This window comes from Ranitomeya imitator, chromosome 6 (genome assembly GCF_032444005.1).
Source record: "Ranitomeya imitator isolate aRanImi1 chromosome 6, aRanImi1.pri, whole genome shotgun sequence".
Lineage (NCBI taxonomy): Eukaryota > Metazoa > Chordata > Amphibia > Anura > Dendrobatidae > Ranitomeya > Ranitomeya imitator.
The window spans coordinates 573673063-573692859 of record NC_091287.1 but is presented as its reverse complement, the minus strand read 5'-3'; the positions used below and the strand labels follow the sequence as shown (position 1 = coordinate 573692859).

At 51.9% G+C, this 19797-nt stretch overlaps 1 protein-coding gene across 15 annotated transcripts in view; it reads left to right on the top strand.

Annotated features, from left to right (window-relative positions):
• Nucleotides 1–19797, top strand: part of SCRIB (scribble planar cell polarity protein) — a 201415-nt gene that overhangs the window by 96659 nt on the left and 84959 nt on the right. For all 15 annotated transcript variants that reach the window (XM_069732145.1, XM_069732154.1, XM_069732146.1 and 12 more), the window contains 2 exons: nt 8942–9022; nt 19616–19797. The exon at nt 19616–19797 is cut by the window's right edge and continues 61 nt beyond it. In XM_069732145.1, coding sequence (XP_069588246.1) covers nt 8942–9022; nt 19616–19797 — 263 coding nt within the window. The remainder of the gene's footprint in view (nt 1–8941; nt 9023–19615) is intronic.

Sequence of the window (19797 nt, the reverse complement as noted above, 5' to 3'; positions counted from 1 at the left end):
TCGGGTGTGGTGGGTCCCCGGGGTCTTCCTCATGGTAACTATACCTTCATTAGTACTATGCTCACATATATGGTTTCCTAGCTGGCTATTTTTAGTACGTATATATATTTATGTCTAAATGTGTATAGTGTGGTTCACCTGGACTACCTATTATTCTAAGTATTGATCACTTGGTCTATTGTCATTGATCTTATATTATACTGTGTGTCTCACATACATCGTTTTACTGGATGCAAAGCTAGGCACCAGAGTAACTGTTACTGTTTTGCTTGCTATGTACATTTATGAGGTCGTCCCTGTGGGAGTCCCACCTTTGCTGTTGCACTGGTGTCTACTGCCCTGTTTTTATCTTGTTTGTGTATTTATCCAATAAAATATATATATTTTTTATAGACTTTTGGTTATTTTCATTGGGTCTGTCATGTGAAGGTTTTTTGTTGGTTTTGTACCTTGGTATCTACCAGTCACAGTAGTGCAGTTGGAGCAGACCTCGTTGTCTTGGTGTCTACCAGTCACAGTGGTGCAGTTGGAGCAGACCTCATTGTCTTGGTATCTACCAGTCACAGTAGTGCAGTTGGAGCAGACCTCATTGTCTTGGTATCTGCCAGTCACAGTAGTGCAGTTGGAGCAGACCTCATTGTCTTGGTATCTGCCAGTCACAGTAGTGCAGTTGGAGCAGACCTCATTGTCTTGGTGTCTACCAGTCACAGTGGTGCAGTTGGAGCAGACCTCATTGTCTTGGTGTCTGCCAGTCACAGTGGTGCAGTTGGAGCAGACCTCATTGTCTTGGTGTCTACCAGTCACAGTGGTGCAGTTGGAGCACACCTCATTGTCTTGGTGTCTACCAGTCACAGTGGTGCAGTTGGAGCAGACCTCATTGTCTTGGTATCTACCAGTCACAGTGGTGCAGTTGGAGCAGACCTCATTGTCTTGGTGTCTGCCAGTCACAGTGGTGCAGTTGGAGCAGACCTCATTGTCTTGGTGTCTACCAGTCATAGTAGTGCAGTTGGAGCAGACCTCATTGTCTTGGTATCTGCCAGTCACAGTGGTGCAGTTGGAGCAGACCTCATTGTCTTGGTGTCTACCAGTCACAGTGGTGCAGTTGGAGCAGACCTCATTGTCTTGGTGTCTACCAGTCATAGTAGTGCAGTTGGAGCAGACCTCATTGTCTTGGTATCTACCAGTCACAGTAGTGCAGTTGGAGCAGACCTCATTGTCTTGGTATCTACCAGTCACAGTGGTGCAGTTGGAGCAGACCTCATTGTCTTGGTATCTGCCAGTCACAGTAGTGCAGTTGGAGCAGACCTCATTGTCTTGGTGTCTACCAGTCACAGTGGTGCAGTTGGAGCAGACCTCATTGTCTTGGTATCTACCAGTCATAGTAGTGCAGTTGGAGCAGACCTCATTGTCTTGGTATCTGCCAGTCACAGTAGTGCAGTTGGAGCAGACCTCATTGTCTTGGTGTCTACCAGTCACAGTGGTGCAGTTGGAGCAGACCTCATTGTCTTGGTATCTACCAGTCACAGTGGTGCAGTTGGAGCAGACCTCATTGTCTTGGTATCTGCCAGTCACAGTAGTGCAGTTGGAGCAGACCTCATTGTCTTGGTGTCTACCAGTCACAGTAGTGCAGTTGGAGCAGACCTCATTGTCTTGGTATCTACCAGTCACAGTGGTGCAGTTGGAGCAGACCTCATTGTCTTGGTGTCTACCAGTCACAGTGGTGCAGTTGGAGCAGACCTCATTGTCTTGGTATCTGCCAGTCACAGTAGTGCAGTTGGAGCAGACCTCATTGTCTTGGTGTCTACCAGTCACAGTGGTGCAGTTGGAGCAGACCTCATTGTCTTGGTATCTGCCAGTCACTGTAGTGCAGTTGGAGCAGACCTCATTGTCTTGGTATCTACCAGTCACAGTAGTGCAGTTGGAGCAGACCTCATTGTCTTGGTGTCTACCAGTCACAGTGGTGCAGTTGGAGCAGACCTCATTGTCTTGGTGTCTACCAGTCACAGTAGTGCAGTTGGAGCAGACCTCATTGTCTTGGTGTCTACCAGTCATAGTAGTGCAGTTGGAGCAGACCTCATTGTCTTGGTGTCTACCAGTCATAGTAGTGCAGTTGGAGCAGACCTCATTGTCTTGGTATCTACCAGTCACAGTAGTGCAGTTGGAACAGACCTCATTGTCTTGGTGTCTAGCAGTCACAGTTGTGCAGTTGGAGCAGACCTCATTGTCTTGGTGTCTAGCAGTCACAGTAGTGCAGTTGGAGCAGACCTCATTATCTTGGTATCTACCAGTCACAGTAGTGCAGTTGGAGCAGACCTCATTGTCTTGGTGTCTACCAGTCACAGTAGTGCAGTTGGAGCAGACCTCATTGTCTTGGTATCTGCCAGTCACAGTGGTGCAGTTGGAGCAGACCTCATTGTCTTGGTATCTGCCAGTCACTGTAGTGCAGTTGGAGCAGACCTCATTGTCTTGGTATCTGCCAGTCATAGTAGTGCAGTTGGAGCAGACCTCATTGTCTTGGTGTCTACCAGTCACAGTGGTGCAGTTGGAGCAGACCTCATTGTCTTGGTGTCTACCAGTCACAGTGGTGCAGTTGGAGCAGACCTCATTGTCTTGGTATCTACCAGTCACAGTAGTGCAGTTGGAGCAGACCTCATTGTCTTGGTGTCTACCAGTCACAGTGGTGCAGTTGGAACAGACCTCATTGTCTTGGTATCTACCAGTCACAGTGGTGCAGCTGGAGCAGACCTCATTGTCTTGGTGTCTACCAGTCACAGTGGTGCAGTTGGAACAGACCTCATTGTCTTGGTATCTACCAGTCACAGTAGTGCAGTTGCAGCAGACCTCATTGTCTTGGTGTCTACCAGTCACAGTAGTGCAGTTGGAGCAGACCTCATTGTCTTGGTGTCTACCAGTCACAGTGGTGCAGTTGGAGCAGACCTCATTGTCTTGGTGTCTACCAGTCACAGTGGTGCAGTTGGAGCAGACCTCATTGTCTTGGTGTCTACCAGTCATAGTAGTGCAGTTGGAGCAGACCTCATTGTCTTGGTATCTGCCAGTCATAGTAGTGCAGTTGGAGCAGACCTCATTGTCTTGGTGTCTACCAGTCACAGTGGTGCAGTTGGAGCAGACCTCATTGTCTTGGTGTCTGCCAGTCACAGTGGTGCAGTTGGAGCAGACCTCATTGTCTTGGTGTCTACCAGTCACAGTGGTGCAGTTGGAGCAGACCTCGTTGTCTTGGTGTCTACCAGTCACTGTAGTGCAGTTGGAGCAGACCTCATTGTCTTGGTATCTACCAGTCACAGTGGTGCAGTTGGAGCAGACCTCATTGTCTTGGTATCTACCAGTCACAGTGGTGCAGTTGGAGCAGACCTCATTGTCTTGGTGTCTACCAGTCACAGTGGTGCAGTTGGAGCAGACCTCATTGTCTTGGTGTCTACCAGTCACAGTAGTGCAGTTGGAGCAGACCTCATTGTCTTGGTGTCTACCAGTCACAGTAGTGCAGTTGGAGCAGACCTCATTGTCTTGGTGTCTACCAGTCACAGTAGTGCAGTTGGAGCAGACCTCGTTGTCTTGGTGTCTAGCAGTCACAGTAGTGCAGTTGGAGCAGACCTCATTGTCTTGGTGTCTACCAGTCACAGTAGTGCAGTTGGAGCAGACCTCATTGTCTTGGTATCTACCAGTCACAGTAGTGCAGTTGGAGCAGACCTCATTGTCTTGGTGTCTACCAGTCACAGTGGTGCAGTTGGAGCAGACCTCATTGTCTTGGTGTCTACCAGTCACAGTGGTGCAGTTGGAGCAGACCTCATTGTCTTGGTGTCTACCAGTCACAGTAGTGCAGTTGGAGCAGACCTCATTCTCTTGGTATCTGCCAGTCACAGTAGTGCAGTTGGAGCAGACCTCATTGTCTTGGTGTCTACCAGTCACAGTGGTGCAGTTGGAGCAGACCTCGTTGTCTTGGTGTCTACCAGTCACAGTAGTGCAGTTGGAGCAGACCTCATTGTCTTGGTATCTACCAGTCACAGTGGTGCAGTTGGAGCAGACCTCATTGTCTTGGTGTCTACCAGTCACAGTAGTGCAGTTGGAGCAGACCTCATTGTCTTGGTATCTGCCAGTCACAGTGGTGCAGTTGGAGCAGACCTCATTGTCTTGGTATCTGCCAGTCACAGTAGTGCAGTTGGAGCAGACCTCATTGTCTTGGTGTCTACCAGTCACAGTAGTGCAGTTGGAGCAGACCTCGTTGTCTTGGTGTCTACCAGTCACAGTAGTGCAGTTGGAGCAGACCTCATTGTCTTGGTGTCTACCAGTCACAGTAGTGCAGTTGGAGCAGACCTCGTTGTCTTGGTGTCTACCAGTCACAGTAGTGCAGTTGGAGCAGACCTCATTGTCTTGGTGTCTACCAGTCACAGTAGTGCAGTTGGAGCAGACCTCATTGTCTTGGTGTCTACCAGTCACAGTTGTGCAGTTGGAGCAGACCTCATTGTCTTGGTGTCTACCAGTCACAGTGGTGCAGTTGGAGCAGATCTCATTGTCTTGGTGTCTACCAGTCACAGTTGTGCAGTTGGAGCAGACCTCATTGTCTTGGTATCTACCAGTCACAGTGGTGCAGTTGGAGCAGATCTCATTGTCTTGGTGTCTACCAGTCACAGTGGTGCAGTTGGAGCAGACCTCATTGTCTTGGTATCTACCAGTCACAGTAGTGCAGTTGGAGCAGACCTCATTGTCTTGGTATCTACCAGTCACAGTAGTGCAGTTGGAGCAGACCTCATTGTCTTGGTGTCTACCAGTCACAGTAGTGCAGTTGGAGCAGACCTCATTGTCTTGGTATCTGCCAGTCACAGTAGTGCAGTTGGAGCAGACCTCATTGTCTTGGTATCTACCAGTCACAGTGGTGCAGTTGGAGCACACCTCATTGTCTTGGTGTCTACCAGTCACAGTGGTGCAGTTGGAGCAGACCTCATTGTCTTGGTGTCTACCAGTCACAGTAGTGCAGTTGGAGCAGACCTCATTGTCTTGGTATCTACCAGTCACAGTGGTGCAGTTGGAGCAGACCTCATTGTCTTGGTGTCTACCAGTCACAGTGGTGCAGTTGGAGCAGACCTCATTGTCTTGGTGTCTACCAGTCACAGTGGTGCAGTTGGAGCAGACCTCATTGTCTTGGTGTCTACCAGTCACAGTAGTGCAGTTGGAGCAGACCTCATTGTCTTGGTATCTGCCAGTCACAGTAGTGCAGTTGGAGCAGACCTCATTGTCTTGGTGTCTGCCAGTCACTGTAGTGCAGTTGGAGCAGACCTCATTGTCTTGGTGTCTACCAGTCACAGTGGTGCAGTTGGAGCAGACCTCATTGTCTTGGTGTCTACCAGTCACAGTGGTGCAGTTGGAGCAGACCTCATTGTCTTGGTGTCTGCCAGTCACTGTAGTGCAGTTGGAGCAGACCTCATTGTCTTGGTGTCTACCAGTCACAGTGGTGCAGTTGGAGCAGACCTCATTGTCTTGGTGTCTACCAGTCATAGTAGTGCAGTTGGAGCAGACCTCATTGTCTTGGTATCTGCCAGTCACAGTGGTGCAGTTGGAGCAGACCTCATTGTCTTGGTGTCTACCAGTCACAGTGGTGCAGTTGGAGCAGACCTCATTGTCTTGGTGTCTACCAGTCATAGTAGTGCAGTTGGAGCAGACCTCATTGTCTTGGTGTCTACCAGTCATAGTAGTGCAGTTGGAGCAGACCTCATTGTCTTGGTGTCTACCAGTCATAGTAGTGCAGTTGGAGCAGACCTCATTGTCTTGGTATCTGCCAGTCACAGTAGTGCAGTTGGAGCAGACCTCATTGTCTTGGTATCTACCAGTCACAGTTGTGCAGTTGGAGCAGACCTCATTGTCTTGGTGTCTACCAGTCACAGTGGTGCAGTTGGAGCAGACCTCATTGTCTTGGTATATACCAGTCACAGTGGTGCAGTTGGAGCAGACCTCATTGTCTTGGTATCTACCAGTCACAGTAGTGCAGTTGGAGCAGACCTCGTTGTCTTGGTGTCTACCAGTCACAGTAGTGCAGTTGGAGCACACCTCATTGTCTTGGTATCTACCAGTCACAGTAGTGCAGTTGGAGCAGACCTCATTGTCTTGGTGTCTACCGGTCACAGTGGTGCAGTTGGAGCAGACCTCATTGTCTTGGTATCTACCAGTCACAGTGGTGCAGTTGGAGCAGACCTCATTGTCTTGGTGTCTACCAGTCACAGTGGTGCAGTTGGAGCAGACCTCATTGTCTTGGTATCTACCAGTCATAGTAGTGCAGTTGGAGCAGACCTCATTGTCTTGGTATCTACCAGTCACAGTAGTGCAGTTGGAGCAGACCTCATTGTCTTGGTGTCTGCCAGTCACAGTGGTGCAGTTGGAGCAGACCTCATTGTCTTGGTGTCTACCAGTCACAGTAGTGCAGTTGGAGCAGACCTCATTGTCTTGGTATCTACCAGTCACAGTGGTGCAGTTGGAGCAGACCTCATTGTCTTGGTGTCTACCAGTCACAGTAGTGCAGTTGGAGCAGACCTCATTGTCTTGGTGTCTACCAGTCACAGTAGTGCAGTTGGAGCAGACCTCATTGTCTTGGTGTCTGCCAGTCACAGTGGTGCAGTTGGAGCAGACCTCATTGTCTTGGTGTCTACCAGTCACAGTAGTGCAGTTGGAGCAGACCTCATTGTCTTGGTGTCTACCAGTCACAGTAGTGCAGTTGGAGCAGACCTCATTGTCTTGGTGTCTACCAGTCACAGTAGTGCAGTTGGAGCAGACCTCATTGTCTTGGTATCTGCCAGTCACAGTAGTGCAGTTGGAGCAGACCTCATTGTCTTGGTATCTACCAGTCACAGTAGTGCAGTTGGAGCAGACCTCATTGTCTTGGTATCTACCAGTCACAGTTGTGCAGTTGGAGCAGATCTCATTGTCTTGGTGTCTACCAGTCACAGTGGTGCAGTTGGAGCAGACCTCATTGTCTTGGTGTCTGCCAGTCACTGTAGTGCAGTTGGAGCAGACCTCATTGTCTTGGTGTCTACCAGTCACAGTGGTGCAGTTGGAGCAGACCTCGTTGTCTTGGTATCTACCAGTCACAGTGGTGCAGTTGGAGCAGACCTCATTGTCTTGGTGTCTAGCAGTCACAGTGGTGCAGTTGGAGCAGACCTCATTGTCTTGGTGTCTAGCAGTCACAGTGGTGCAGTTGGAGCAGACCTCATTGTCTTGGTGTCTAGCAGTCACAGTGGTGCAGTTGGAGCAGACCTCATTGTCTTGGTGTCTAGCAGTCACAGTGGTGCAGTTGGAGCAGACCTCATTGTCTTGGTGTCTGCCAGTCACTGTAGTGCAGTTGGAGCAGACCTCATTGTCTTGGTGTCTAGCAGTCACAGTAGTGCAGTTGGAGCAGACCTCGTTGTCTTGGTATCTACCAGTCACAGTGGTGCAGTTGGAGCAGACCTCGTTGTCTTGGTGTCTACCAGTCACAGTGGTGCAGTTGGAGCAGACCTCATTGTCTTGGTATCTGCCAGTCATAGTAGTGCAGTTGGAGCAGACCTCATTGTCATGGTGTCTACCAGTCACAGTAGTGCAGTTGGAGCAGACCTCATTGTCTTGGTATCTACCAGTCACAGTGGTGCAGTTGGAGCAGACCTCATTGTCTTGGTATCTACCAGTCACAGTAGTGCAGTTGGAGCAGACCTCATTGTCTTGGTGTCTAGCAGTCACAGTGGTGCAGTTGGAGCAGACCTCATTGTCTTGGTGTCTAGCAGTCACAGTGGTGCAGTTGGAGCAGACCTCATTGTCTTGGTATCTACCAGTCACAGTGGTGCAGTTGGAGCAGACCTCATTGTCTTGGTATCTACCAGTCACAGTGGTGCAGTTGGAGCAGACCTCATTGTCTTGGTATCTACCAGTCACAGTAGTGCAGTTGGAGCAGACCTCATTGTCTTGGTATCTACCAGTCACAGTGGTGCAGTTGGAGCAGACCTCATTGTCTTGGTATATACCAGTCACAGTGGTGCAGTTGGAGCAGACCTCATTGTCTTGGTATCTACCAGTCACAGTGGTGCAGTTGGAGCAGACCTCATTGTCTTGGTATCTACCAGTCACAGTAGTGCAGTTGGAGCAGACCTCATTGTCTTGGTGTCTACCAGTCACAGTGGTGCAGTTGGAGCAGACCTCATTGTCTTGGTATCTACCAGTCACAGTAGTGCAGTTGGAGCAGACCTCATTGTCTTGGTGTCTACCAGTCACAGTGGTGCAGTTGGAGCAGACCTCATTGTCTTGGTATCTACCAGTCACAGTAGTGCAGTTGGAGCAGACCTCATTGTCTTGGTATCTACCAGTCACGGTGGTGCAGTTGGAGCAGACCTCATTGTCTTGGTGTCTACCAGTCACAGTTGTGCAGTTGGAGCAGACCTCATTGTCTTGGTATCTACCAGTCACAGTGGTGCAGTTGGAGCAGACCTCATTGTCTTGGTGTCTACCAGTCACAGTAGTGCAGTTGGAGCAGATCTCATTGTCTTGGTATCTACCAGTCACAGTGGTGCAGTTGGAGCAGACCTCATTGTCTTGGTATCTACCAGTCACAGTGGTGCAGTTGGAGCACACCTCATTGTCTTGGTATCTACCAGTCACAGTGGTGCAGTTGGAGCAGACCTCATTGTCTTGGTGTCTACCAGTCACAGTGGTGCAGTTGGAGCAGACCTCATTGTCTTGGTATCTACCAGTCACAGTGGTGCAGTTGGAGCAGACCTCATTGTCTTGGTGTCTACCAGTCACAGTGGTGCAGTTGGAGCAGACCCGGTGTTTTCCCTCTGGCTCATATGTCTGGGGGCTGAGAATAACCCGTGCTGTCAGGTGACCCCAGGAGTATTTTGGGAGCAGTGATGAGCGCGGCTCCGTCCAGTCTCCGTGCCGTCCGTGGTGTGAAATCTTCCTTCTCTTTCAGGGCATATTCATCTCGCGGATTGCTGAGGGCGGAGCAGCCCACCGGGACGGGACCCTCAGAGTCGGTGACCAGGTCCTGTCAGTAAGTAGTGTGCGAGGGGTTAATGTTGGTGCTGTCCCCGGTGTCCCTGCCGCTCTGATAATGTGACTGCCTGCAGCGGTCCGTGGTGGTGGACGCCATCTGTCCGGTGTCTGCTCAGACTGCCGACTACGTGCTGTGCGGAGCAGGTGGAGCAGACCTCGTCTTCTCTAGATGTGAGGGGGGCAGTAGTGCAGGCGGGGTGGTCTCTATTATCTCAGGCTCATGCAGGTGGGGTGGTCTTTATTATCTCAGGCTCATGCAGGTGGGGTGGTCTTTATTATCCCAGGCTCATGCAGGTGGGGTGGTCTCTATTATCTCAGGCTCATGCAGGCGGGGTGGTCTCTATTATCTCAGGCTCATGCAGGTGGGGTGGTCTCTATTATCCCAGGCTCATGCAGGCGGGGTGGTCTTTATTATCTCAGGCTCATGCAGGCGGGGTGGTCTTTATTATCTCAGGCTCATGCAGGCGGGGTGGTCTTTATTATCTCAGGCTCATGCAGGCGGGGTGGTCTCTATTATCTCAGGCTCATGCAGGTGGGGTGGTCTTTATTATCTCAGGCTCATGCAGGCGGGGTGGTCTTTATTATCTCAGGCTCATGCAGGTGGGGTGGTCTTTATTATCCCAGGCTCATGCAGGCGGGGTGGTCTTTATTATCTCAGGCTCATGCAGGCGGGGTGGTCTTTATTATCTCAGGCTCATGCAGGCGGGGTGGTCTTTATTATCTCAGGCTCATGCAGGCGGGGTGGTCTCTATTATCTCAGGCTCATGCAGGCGGGGTGGTCTTTATTATCTCAGGCTCATGCAGACGGGGTGGTCTTTATTATCCCAGGCTCATGCAGGCGGGGTGGTCTTTATTATCTCAGGCTCATGCAGGCGGGGTGGTCTTTATTATCTCAGGCTCATGCAGGCGGGGTGGTCTTTATTATCTCAGGCTCATGCAGGTGGGGTGGTCTTTATTATCTCAGGCTCATGCAGGTGGGGTGGTCTTTATTATCCCAGGCTCATGCAGGTGGGGTGGTCTCTATTATCTCAGGCTCATGCAGGTGGGGTGGTCTCTATTATCTCAGGCTCATGCAGGTGGGGTGGTCTCTATTATCTCAGGCTCATGCAGGCGGGGTGGTCTTTATTATCTCAGGCTCATGCAGGCGGGGTGGTCTTTATTATCTCAGGCTCATGCAGGTGGGGTGGTCTTTATTATCCCAGGCTCATGCAGGCGGGGTGGTCTCTATTATCTCAGGCTCATGCAGGTGGGGTGGTCTTTATTATCTCAGGCTCATGCAGGTGGGGTGGTCTTTATTATCTCAGGTTCATGCAGGCGGGGTGGTCTTTATTATCTCAGGCTCATGCAGGTGGGGTGGTCTTTATTATCTCAGGCTCATGCAGGTGGGGTGGTCTTTATTATCTCAGGCTCATGCAGGTGGGGTGGTCTTTATTATCTCAGGCTCATGCAGGCGGGGTGGTCTTTATTATCTCAGGCTCATGCAGGTGGGGTGGTCTTTATTATCTCAGGCTCATGCAGGCGGGGTGGTCTTTATTATCTCAGGCTCATGCAGGTGGGGTGGTCTTTAATATCTCAGGCTCATGCAGGCGGGGTGGTCTTTATTATCCCAGGCTCATGCAGGCGGGGTGGTCTTTATTATCTCAGGCTCATGCAGGTGGGGTGGTCTTTATTATCCCAGGCTCATGCAGGCGGGGTGGTCTTTATTATCTCAGGCTCATGCAGGTGGGGTGGTCTTTATTATCTCAGGCTCATGCAGGCGGGGTGGTCTTTATTATCCCAGGCTCATGCAGGCGGGGTGGTCTTTATTATCTCAGGCTCATGCAGGTGGGGTGGTCTTTATTATCTCAGGCTCATGCAGGTGGGGTGGTCTTTATTATCTCAGGTTCATGCAGGCGGGGTGGTCTTTATTATCTCAGGCTCATGCAGGTGGGGTGGTCTTTATTATCTCAGGCTCATGCAGGTGGGGTGGTCTTTATTATCCCAGGCTCATGCAGGCGGGGTGGTCTTTATTATCCCAGGCTCATGCAGGCGGGGTGGTCTTTATTATCTCAGGCTCATGCAGGCGGGGTGGTCTTTATTATCGCAGGCTCATGCAGGTGGGGTGGTCTTTATTATCCCAGGCTCATGCAGGTGGGGTGGTCTTTATTATCTCAGGCTCATGCAGGTGGGGTGGTCTTTATTATCCCAGGCTCATGCAGGCGGGGTGGTCTCTATTATCTCAGGCTCATGCAGGCGGGGTGGTCTTTATTATCTCGGGCTCATGCAGGTGGGGTGGTCTTTATTATCCCAGGCTCATGCAGGCGGGGTGGTCTTTATTATCCCAGGCTCATGCAGGCGGGGTGGTCTTTATTATCCCAGGCTCATGCAGGCGGGGTGGTCTTTATTATCTCAGGCTCATGCAGGTGGGGTGGTCTTTATTATCTCAGGCTCATGCAGGTGGGGTGGTCTTTATTATCCCAGGCTCATGCAGGCGGGGTGGTCTTTATTATCTCAGGCTCATGCAGGTGGGGTGGTCTTTATTATCTCAGGCTCATGCAGGTGGGGTGGTCTTTATTATCTCAGGCTCATGCAGGTGGGGTGGTCTTTATTATCCCAGGCTCATGCAGGTGGGGTGGTCTTTATTATCTCAGGTTCATGCAGGTGGGGTGGTCTTTATTATCTCAGGCTCATGCAGGCGGGGTGGTCTCTATTATCTCAGGCTCATGCAGGTGGGGTGGTCTTTATTATCCCAGGCTCATGCAGGTGGGGTGGTCTTTATTATCTCAGGTTCATGCAGGTGGGGTGGTCTTTATTATCTCAGGCTCATGCAGGCGGGGTGGTCTTTATTATCTCAGGCTCATGCAGGTGGGGTGGTCTTTATTATCTCAGGCTCATGCAGGTGGGGTGGTCTTTATTATCTCAGGCTCATGCAGGCGGGGTGGTCTTTATTATCCCAGGCTCATGCAGGTGGGGTGGTCTTTATTATCTCAGGCTCATGCAGGCGGGGTGGTCTCTATTATCTCAGGCTCATGCAGGTGGGGTGGTCTTTATTATCTCAGGCTCATGCAGGTGGGGTGGTCTTTATTATCTCAGGCTCATGCAGGTGGGCTGGTCTTTATTATCCCAGGCTCATGCAGGTGGGGTGGTCTTTATTATCTCAGGCTCATGCAGGCGGGGTGGTCTTTATTATCTCAGGTTCATGCAGGCGGGGTGGTCTTTATTATCTCAGGCTCATGCAGGCGGGGTGGTCTTTATTATCTCAGGCTCATGCAGGTGGGCTGGTCTTTATTATCCCAGGCTCATGCAGGTGGGGTGGTCTTTATTATCTCAGGCTCATGCAGGTGGGGTGGTCTTTATTATCTCAGGCTCATGCAGGTGGGGTGGTCTTTATTATCCCAGGCTCATGCAGGCGGGGTGGTCTTTATTATCTCAGGCTCATGCAGGTGGGGTGGCCTTTATTATCTCAGGCTCATGCAGGTGGGGTGGTCTTTATTATCCCAGGCTCATGCAGGTGGGGTGGTCTTCATTATCTCAGGCTCATGCAGGTGGGGTGGTCTTTATTATCTCAGGCTCATGCAGGCGGGGTGGTCTTTATTATCCCAGGCTCATGCAGGTGGGGTGGTCTTTATTATCTCAGGCTCATGCAGGTGGTGTGGTCTTTATTATCCCAGGCTCATGCAGGTGGGGTGGTCTTTATTATCTCAGGTTCATGCAGGTGGGGTGGTCTTTATTATCTCAGGCTCATGCAGGTGGGGTGGTCTCTATTATCTCAGGCTCATGCAGGTGGGGTGGTCTTTATTATCTCAGGCTCATGCAGGTGGGGTGGTCTTTATTATCTCAGGCTCATGCAGGTGGGGTGGTCTTTATTATCCCAGGCTCATGCAGGCGGGGTGGTCTCTATTATCTCAGGCTCATGCAGGCGGGGTGGTCTTTATTATCTCAGGCTCATGCAGGTGGGGTGGTCTTTATTATCTCAGGTTCATGCAGGTGGGGTGGTCTCTATTATCTCAGGTTCATGCAGGTGGGGTGGTCTTTATTATCTCAGGCTCATGCAGGTGGGGTGGTCTCTATTATCTCAGGCTCATGCAGGTGGGGTGGTCTTTATTATCTCAGGCTCATGCAGGTGGGGTGGTCTTTATTATCTCGGGCTCATGCAGGTGGGGTGGTCTTTATTATCTCAGGCTCATGCAGGTGGGGTGGTCTTTATTATCCCAGGCTCATGCAGGCGGGGTGGTCTCTATTATCTCAGGCTCATGCAGGCGGGGTGGTCTTTATTATCTCAGGCTCATGCAGGTGGGGTGGTCTTTATTATCTCAGGTTCATGCAGGTGGGGTGGTCTCTATTATCTCAGGTTCATGCAGGTGGGGTGGTCTTTATTATCTCAGGCTCATGCAGGTGGGGTGGTCTCTATTATCTCAGGCTCATGCAGGTGGGGTGGTCTTTATTATCTCAGGCTCATGCAGGTGGGGTGGTCTTTATTATCTCGGGCTCATGCAGGTGGGGTGGTCTTTATTATCTCAGGCTCATGCAGGTGGGGTGGTCTCTATTATCTCAGGCTCATGCAGGCGGGGTGGTCTTTATTATCTCAGGCTCATGCAGGTGGGGTGGTCTTTATTATCTCAGGCTCATGCAGGTGGGGTGGTCTCTATTATCTCAGGCTCATGCAGGCGGGGTGGTCTTTATTATCTCAGGCTCATGCAGGTGGGGTGGTCTTTATTATCTCAGGCTCATGCAGGCGGGGTGGTCTTTATTATCTCAGGCTCATGCAGGTGGGGTGGTCTTTATTATCTCAGGTTCATGCAGGTGGGGTGGTCTCTATTATCTCAGGTTCATGCAGGCGGGGTGGTCTTTATTATCCCAGGCTCATGCAGGTGGGGTGGTCTTTATTATCTCAGGCTCATGCAGGCGGGGTGGTCTTTATTATCTCAGGCTCATGCAGGCGGGGTGGTCTTTATTATCTCAGGCTCATGCAGGTGGGGTGGTCTTTATTATCTCAGGTTCATGCAGGCGGGGTGGTCTTTATTATCTCAGGTTCATGCAGGTGGGGTGGTCTTTATTATCCCAGGCTCATGCAGGTGGGGTGGTCTCTATTATCTCAGGCTCATGCAGGTGGGGTGGTCTTTATTATCTCAGGCTCATGCAGGCGGGGTGGTCTTTATTATCTCAGGCTCATGCAGGCGGGGTGGTCTTTATTATCACAGGTTCATGCAGGTGGGGTGGTCTTTATTATCTCAGGCTCATGCAGGTGGGGTGGTCTTTATTATCTCAGGTTCATGCAGGTGGGGTGGTCTTTATTATCTCAGGCTCATGCAGGTGGGGTGGTCTTTATTATCTCAGGCTCATGCAGGTGGGGTGGTCTTTATTATCTCAGGCTCATGCAGGTGGGGTGGTCTCTATTATCTCAGGCTCATGCAGGTGGGGTGGTCTTTATTATCTCAGGCTCATGCAGGCGGGGTGGTCTTTATTATCTCAGGCTCATGCAGGTGGGGTGGTCTTTATTATCTCAGGCTCATGCAGGTGGGGTGGTCTTTATTATCTCAGGTTCATGCAGGTGGGGTGGTCTCTATTATCACAGGCTCATGCAGGTGGGGTGGTCTTTATTATCCCAGGCTCATGCAGGCGGGGTGGTCTTTATTATCTCAGGCTCATGCAGGTGGGGTGGTCTTTATTATCTCAGGCTCATGCAGGCGGGGTGGTCTTTATTATCTCAGGCTCATGCAGGCGGGGTGGTCTTTATTATCTCAGGCTCATGCAGGTGGGGTGGTCTTTATTATCTCAGGCTCATGCAGGTGGGGTGGTCTTTATTATCTCAGGCTCATGCAGGCGGGGTGGTCTTTATTATCTCAGGCTCATGCAGGCGGGGTGGTCTTTATTATCTCAGGCTCATGCAGGCGGGGTGGTCTTTATTATCTCAGGTTCATGCAGGCGGGGTGGTCTTTATTATCCCAGGCTCATGCAGGCGGGGTGGTCTTTATTATCCCAGGCTCATGCAGGCGGGGTGGTCTTTATTATCACAGGCTCATGCAGGTGGGGTGGTCTTTATTATCACAGGCTCATGCAGGTGGGGTGGTCTTTATTATCCCAGGCTCATGCAGGCGGGGTGGTCTTTATTATCTCAGGCTCATGCAGGTGGGGTGGTCTTTATTATCTCAGGCTCATGCAGGCGGGGTGGTCTTTATTATCTCAGGCTCATGCAGGCGGGGTGGTCTTTATTATCACAGGCTCATGCAGGCGGGGTGGTCTTTATTATCCCAGGCTCATGCAGGCGGGGTGGTCTTTATTATCTCAGGCTCATGCAGGTGGGGTGGTCTTTATTATCTCAGGCTCATGCAGGCGGGGTGGTCTTTATTATCTCAGGCTCATGCAGGTGGGGTGGTCTTTATTATCTCAGGCTCATGCAGGCGGGGTGGTCTTTATTATCTCAGGCTCATGCAGGTGGGGTGGTCTTTATTATCTCAGGCTCATGCAGGCGGGGTGGTCTTTATTATCTCAGGCTCATGCAGGCGGGGTGGTCTTTGTTATCCCAGGCTCATGCAGGCGGGGTGGTCTTTATTATCACAGGCTCATGCAGGCGGGGTGGTCTTTATTATCCCAGGCTCATGCAGGTGGGGTGGTCTTTATTATCTCAGGCTCATGCAGGTGGGGTGGTCTTTATTATCTCAGGCTCATGCAGGTGGGGTGGTCTTTATTATCTCAGGCTCATGCAGGTGGGGTGGTCTTTATTATCACAGGCTCATGCAGGTGGGGTGGTCTTTATTATCTCAGGCTCATGCAGGCGGGGTGGTCTTTATTATCTCAGGCTCATGCAGGTGGGGTGGTCTTTATTATCTCAGGCTCATGCAGGCGGGGTGGTCTTTATTATCTCAGGCTCATGCAGGCGGGGTGGTCTTTATTATCCCAGGCTCATGCAGGTGGGGTGGTCTTTATTATCTCAGGCTCATGCAGGTGGGGTGGTCTTTATTATCACAGGCTCATGCAGGTGGGGTGGTCTTTATTATCTCAGGCTCATGCAGGCGGGGTGGTCTTTATTATCTCAGGCTCATGCAGGCGGGGTGGTCTTTATTATCTCAGGTTCATGCAGGCGGGGTGGTCTTTATTATCTCAGGCTCATGCAGGTGGGGTGGTCTTTATTATCTCAGGCTCATGCAGGTGGGGTGGTCTTTATTATCTCAGGCTCATGCAGGTGGGGTGGTCTTTATTATCTCAGGCTCATGCAGGCGGGGTGGTCTTTATTATCTCAGGCTCATGCAGGCGGGGTGGTCTTTATTATCTCAGGCTCATGCAGGCGGGGTGGTCTTTATTATCTCAGGCTCATGCAGGCGGGGTGGTCTTTATTATCTCAGGCTCATGCAGGTGGGGTGGTCTTTATTATCTCAGGCTCATGCAGGCGGGGTGGTCTTTAATATCTCAGGCTCATGCAGGCGGGGTGGTCTTTATTATCTCAGGCTCATGCAGGCGGGGTGGTCTTTATTATCTCAGGCTCATGCAGGCGGGGTGGTCTTTATTATCTCAGGCTCATGCAGGTGGGGTGGTCTTTATTATCTCAGGCTCATGCAGGCGGGGTGGTCTTTATTATCTCAGGCTCATGCAGGCGGGGTGGTCTTTATTATCTCAGGCTCATGCAGGCGGGGTGGTCTTTATTATCTCAGGCTCATGCAGGCGGGGTGGTCTTCATTATCCCAGGCTCATGCAGGTGGGGTGGTCTTTATTATCTCAGGCTCATGCAGGTGGGGTGGTCTTTATTATCTCAGGCTCATGCAGGCGGGGTGGTCTTTATTATCCCAGGCTCATGCAGGCGGGGTGGTCTTTATTATCTCAGGCTCATGCAGGTGGGGTGGTCTTTATTATCTCAGGCTCATGCAGGTGGGGTGGTCTTTATTATCTCAGGCTCATGCAGGTGGGGTGGTCTTTATTATCTCAGGCTCATGCAGGCGGGGTGGTCTTTATTATCCCAGGCTCATGCAGGCGGGGTGGTCTTTATTATCTCAGGCTCATGCAGGTGGGGTGGTCTTTATTATCTCAGGCTCATGCAGGTGGGGTGGTCTTTATTATCTCAGGCTCATGCAGGTGGGGTGGTCTTTATTATCTCAGGCTCATGCAGGTGGGGTGGTCTTTATTATCTCAGGCTCATGCAGGCGGGGTGGTCTTTATTATCTCAGGCTCATGCAGGCGGGGTGGTCTTTATTATCTCAGGCTCATGCAGGCGGGGTGGTCTTTATTATCTCAGGCTCATGCAGGCGGGGTGGTCTTTATTATCTCAGGCTCATGCAGGCGGGGTGGTCTTTATTATCTCAGGTTCATGCAGGTGGGGTGGTCTTTATTATCTCAGGCTCATGCAGGTGGGGTGGTCTTTATTATCCCAGGCTCATGCAGGTGGGGTGGTCTTTATTATCCCAGGCTCATGCAGGCGGGGTGGTCTTTATTATCTCAGGCTCATGCAGGCGGGGTGGTCTTTATTATCTCAGGCTCATGCAGGCGGGGTGGTCTTTATTATCTCAGGTTCATGCAGGTGGGGTGGTCTTTATTATCTCAGGCTCATGCAGGCGGGGTGGTCTTTATTATCTCAGGCTCATGCAGGCGGGGTGGTCTTTATTATCTCAGGCTCATGCAGGCGGGGTGGTCTTTATTATCTCAGGCTCATGCAGGTGGGGTGGTCTTTATTATCTCAGGCTCATGCAGGCGGGGTGGTCTTTATTATCTCAGGCTCATGCAGGTGGGGTGGTCTTTATTATCTCAGGCTCATGCAGGTGGGGTGGTCTTTATTATCCCAGGCTCATGCAGGTGGGGTGGTCTTTATTATCCCAGGCTCATGCAGGTGGGGTGGTCTTTATTATCCCAGGCTCATGCAGGTGGGGTGGTCTTTATTATCCCAGGCTCATGCAGGCGGGGTGGTCTTTATTATCTCAGGCTCATGCAGGTGGGGTGGTCTTTATTATCCCAGGCTCATGCAGGTGGGGTGGTCTTTATTATCCCAGGCTCATGCAGGTGGGGTGGTCTTTATTATCTCAGGCTCATGCAGGTGGGGTGGTCTTTATTATCCCAGGCTCATGCAGGTGGGGTGGTCTTTATTATCTCAGGCTCATGCAGGCGGGGTGGTCTTTATTATCTCAGGCTCATGCAGGTGGGGTGGTCTTTATTATCTCAGGCTCATGCAGGTGGGGTGGTCTTTATTATCCCAGGCTCATGCAGGCGGGGTGGTCTTTATTATCTCAGGCTCATGCAGGCGGGGTGGTCTTTATTATCTCAGGCTCATGCAGGTGGGGTGGTCTTTATTATCTCAGGCTCATGCAGGTGGGGTGGTCTTTATTATCTCAGGCTCATGCAGGTGGGGTGGTCTTTATTATCTCAGGCTCATGCAGGTGGGGTGGTATTTATTATCTCAGGCTCATGCAGGTGGGGTGGTCTTTATTATCCCAGGCTCATGCAGGTGGGGTGGTCTTTATTATCTCAGGCTCATGCAGGTGGGGTGGTCTTTATTATCTCAGGCTCATGCAGGCGGGGTGGTCTTTATTATCTCAGGCTCATGCAGGCGGGGTGGTCTTTATTATCTCAGGCTCATGCAGGCGGGGTGGTCTTTATTATCTCAGGCTCATGCAGGCGGGGTGGTCTTTATTATCTCAGGCTCATGCAGGCGGGGTGGTCTTTATTATCCCAGGCTCATGCAGGCGGGGTGGTCTTTATTATCCCAGGCTCATGCAGGCGGGGTGGTCTTTATTATCTCAGGCTCATGTAGGCGCGGTGGTCTTGGCTGCCGTCCAGTATATTAACGGTCTCTTCCTTCTCCGCTCTCCTCTGTCTCCTTCCTCTCTGACCCTCGGCCCCCCGGCCGGCGTTCTCTCTGGTGGGGGGCTCCTCTGTCTCCATCCTCTCTGACCCTCGGCCCCCCGGCCGGCGTTCTCTCTGGTGGGGGGCTCCTCTGTCTCCTTCCTCTCTGACCCTCGGCCCCCCGGCCGGCGTTCTCTCTGATGAGGGGCTCCTCTGTCTCCATCCTCTCTGACCCTCGGCCCCCTGGCCGGCGTTCTCTCTGGTGAGGGGCTCCTCTGTCTCCATCCTCTCTGACCCTCGGCCCCCTGGCCGGCGTTCTCTCTGGTGGGGGGCTCCTCTGTCTCCATCCTCTCTGACCCTCGGCCCCCCGGCCGGCGTTCTCTCTGGTGGGGGGCTCCTCTGTCTCCTTCCTCTCTGACCCTCAGCCCCCCGGCCGGCGTTCTCTCTGGTGGGGGGCTCCTCTGTCTCCATCCTCTCTGACCCTCGGCCCCCTGGCCGGCGTTCTCTCTGGTGAGGGGCTCCTCTGTCTCCATCCTCTCTGACCCTCGGCCCCCTGGCCGGCGTTCTCTCTGGTGGGGGGCTCCTCTGTCTCCTTCCTCTCTGACCCTCGGCCCCCTGGCCGGCGTTCTCTCTGGGGGCCACCTCTGTCCAATTACGTTGCCGCCTTGGTAAGAGCGTGTACTGCCTTGTCAGCGCTGACCTCTGTGTGCCCGGCCCCGGCTGCTGCAGAGCCTCCCCTGACGCTGGACCCCAGTGACATTACTGCTTCTCCTGTTTTATCACGGCCCCCCACACTTGGGTCAGGGGTGGTGCTGTTCGCTGACTGTGGCTCTGCACGTTGTTCTAGATCAATGGGGTAGACATGACAGAAGCCAGGCATGACCAGGCAGTAGCCCTGCTTACCAGCACCTCCCCCACCATCAGTCTGCTGGTGGAGAGAGAGCCCCCCGGGGCCGCTACAGACCCCAGATCGTCACCGTCCCTGCACAGAGCTCGGTCGCGCTCGCCACCACCCCCTGCAGAACCGGA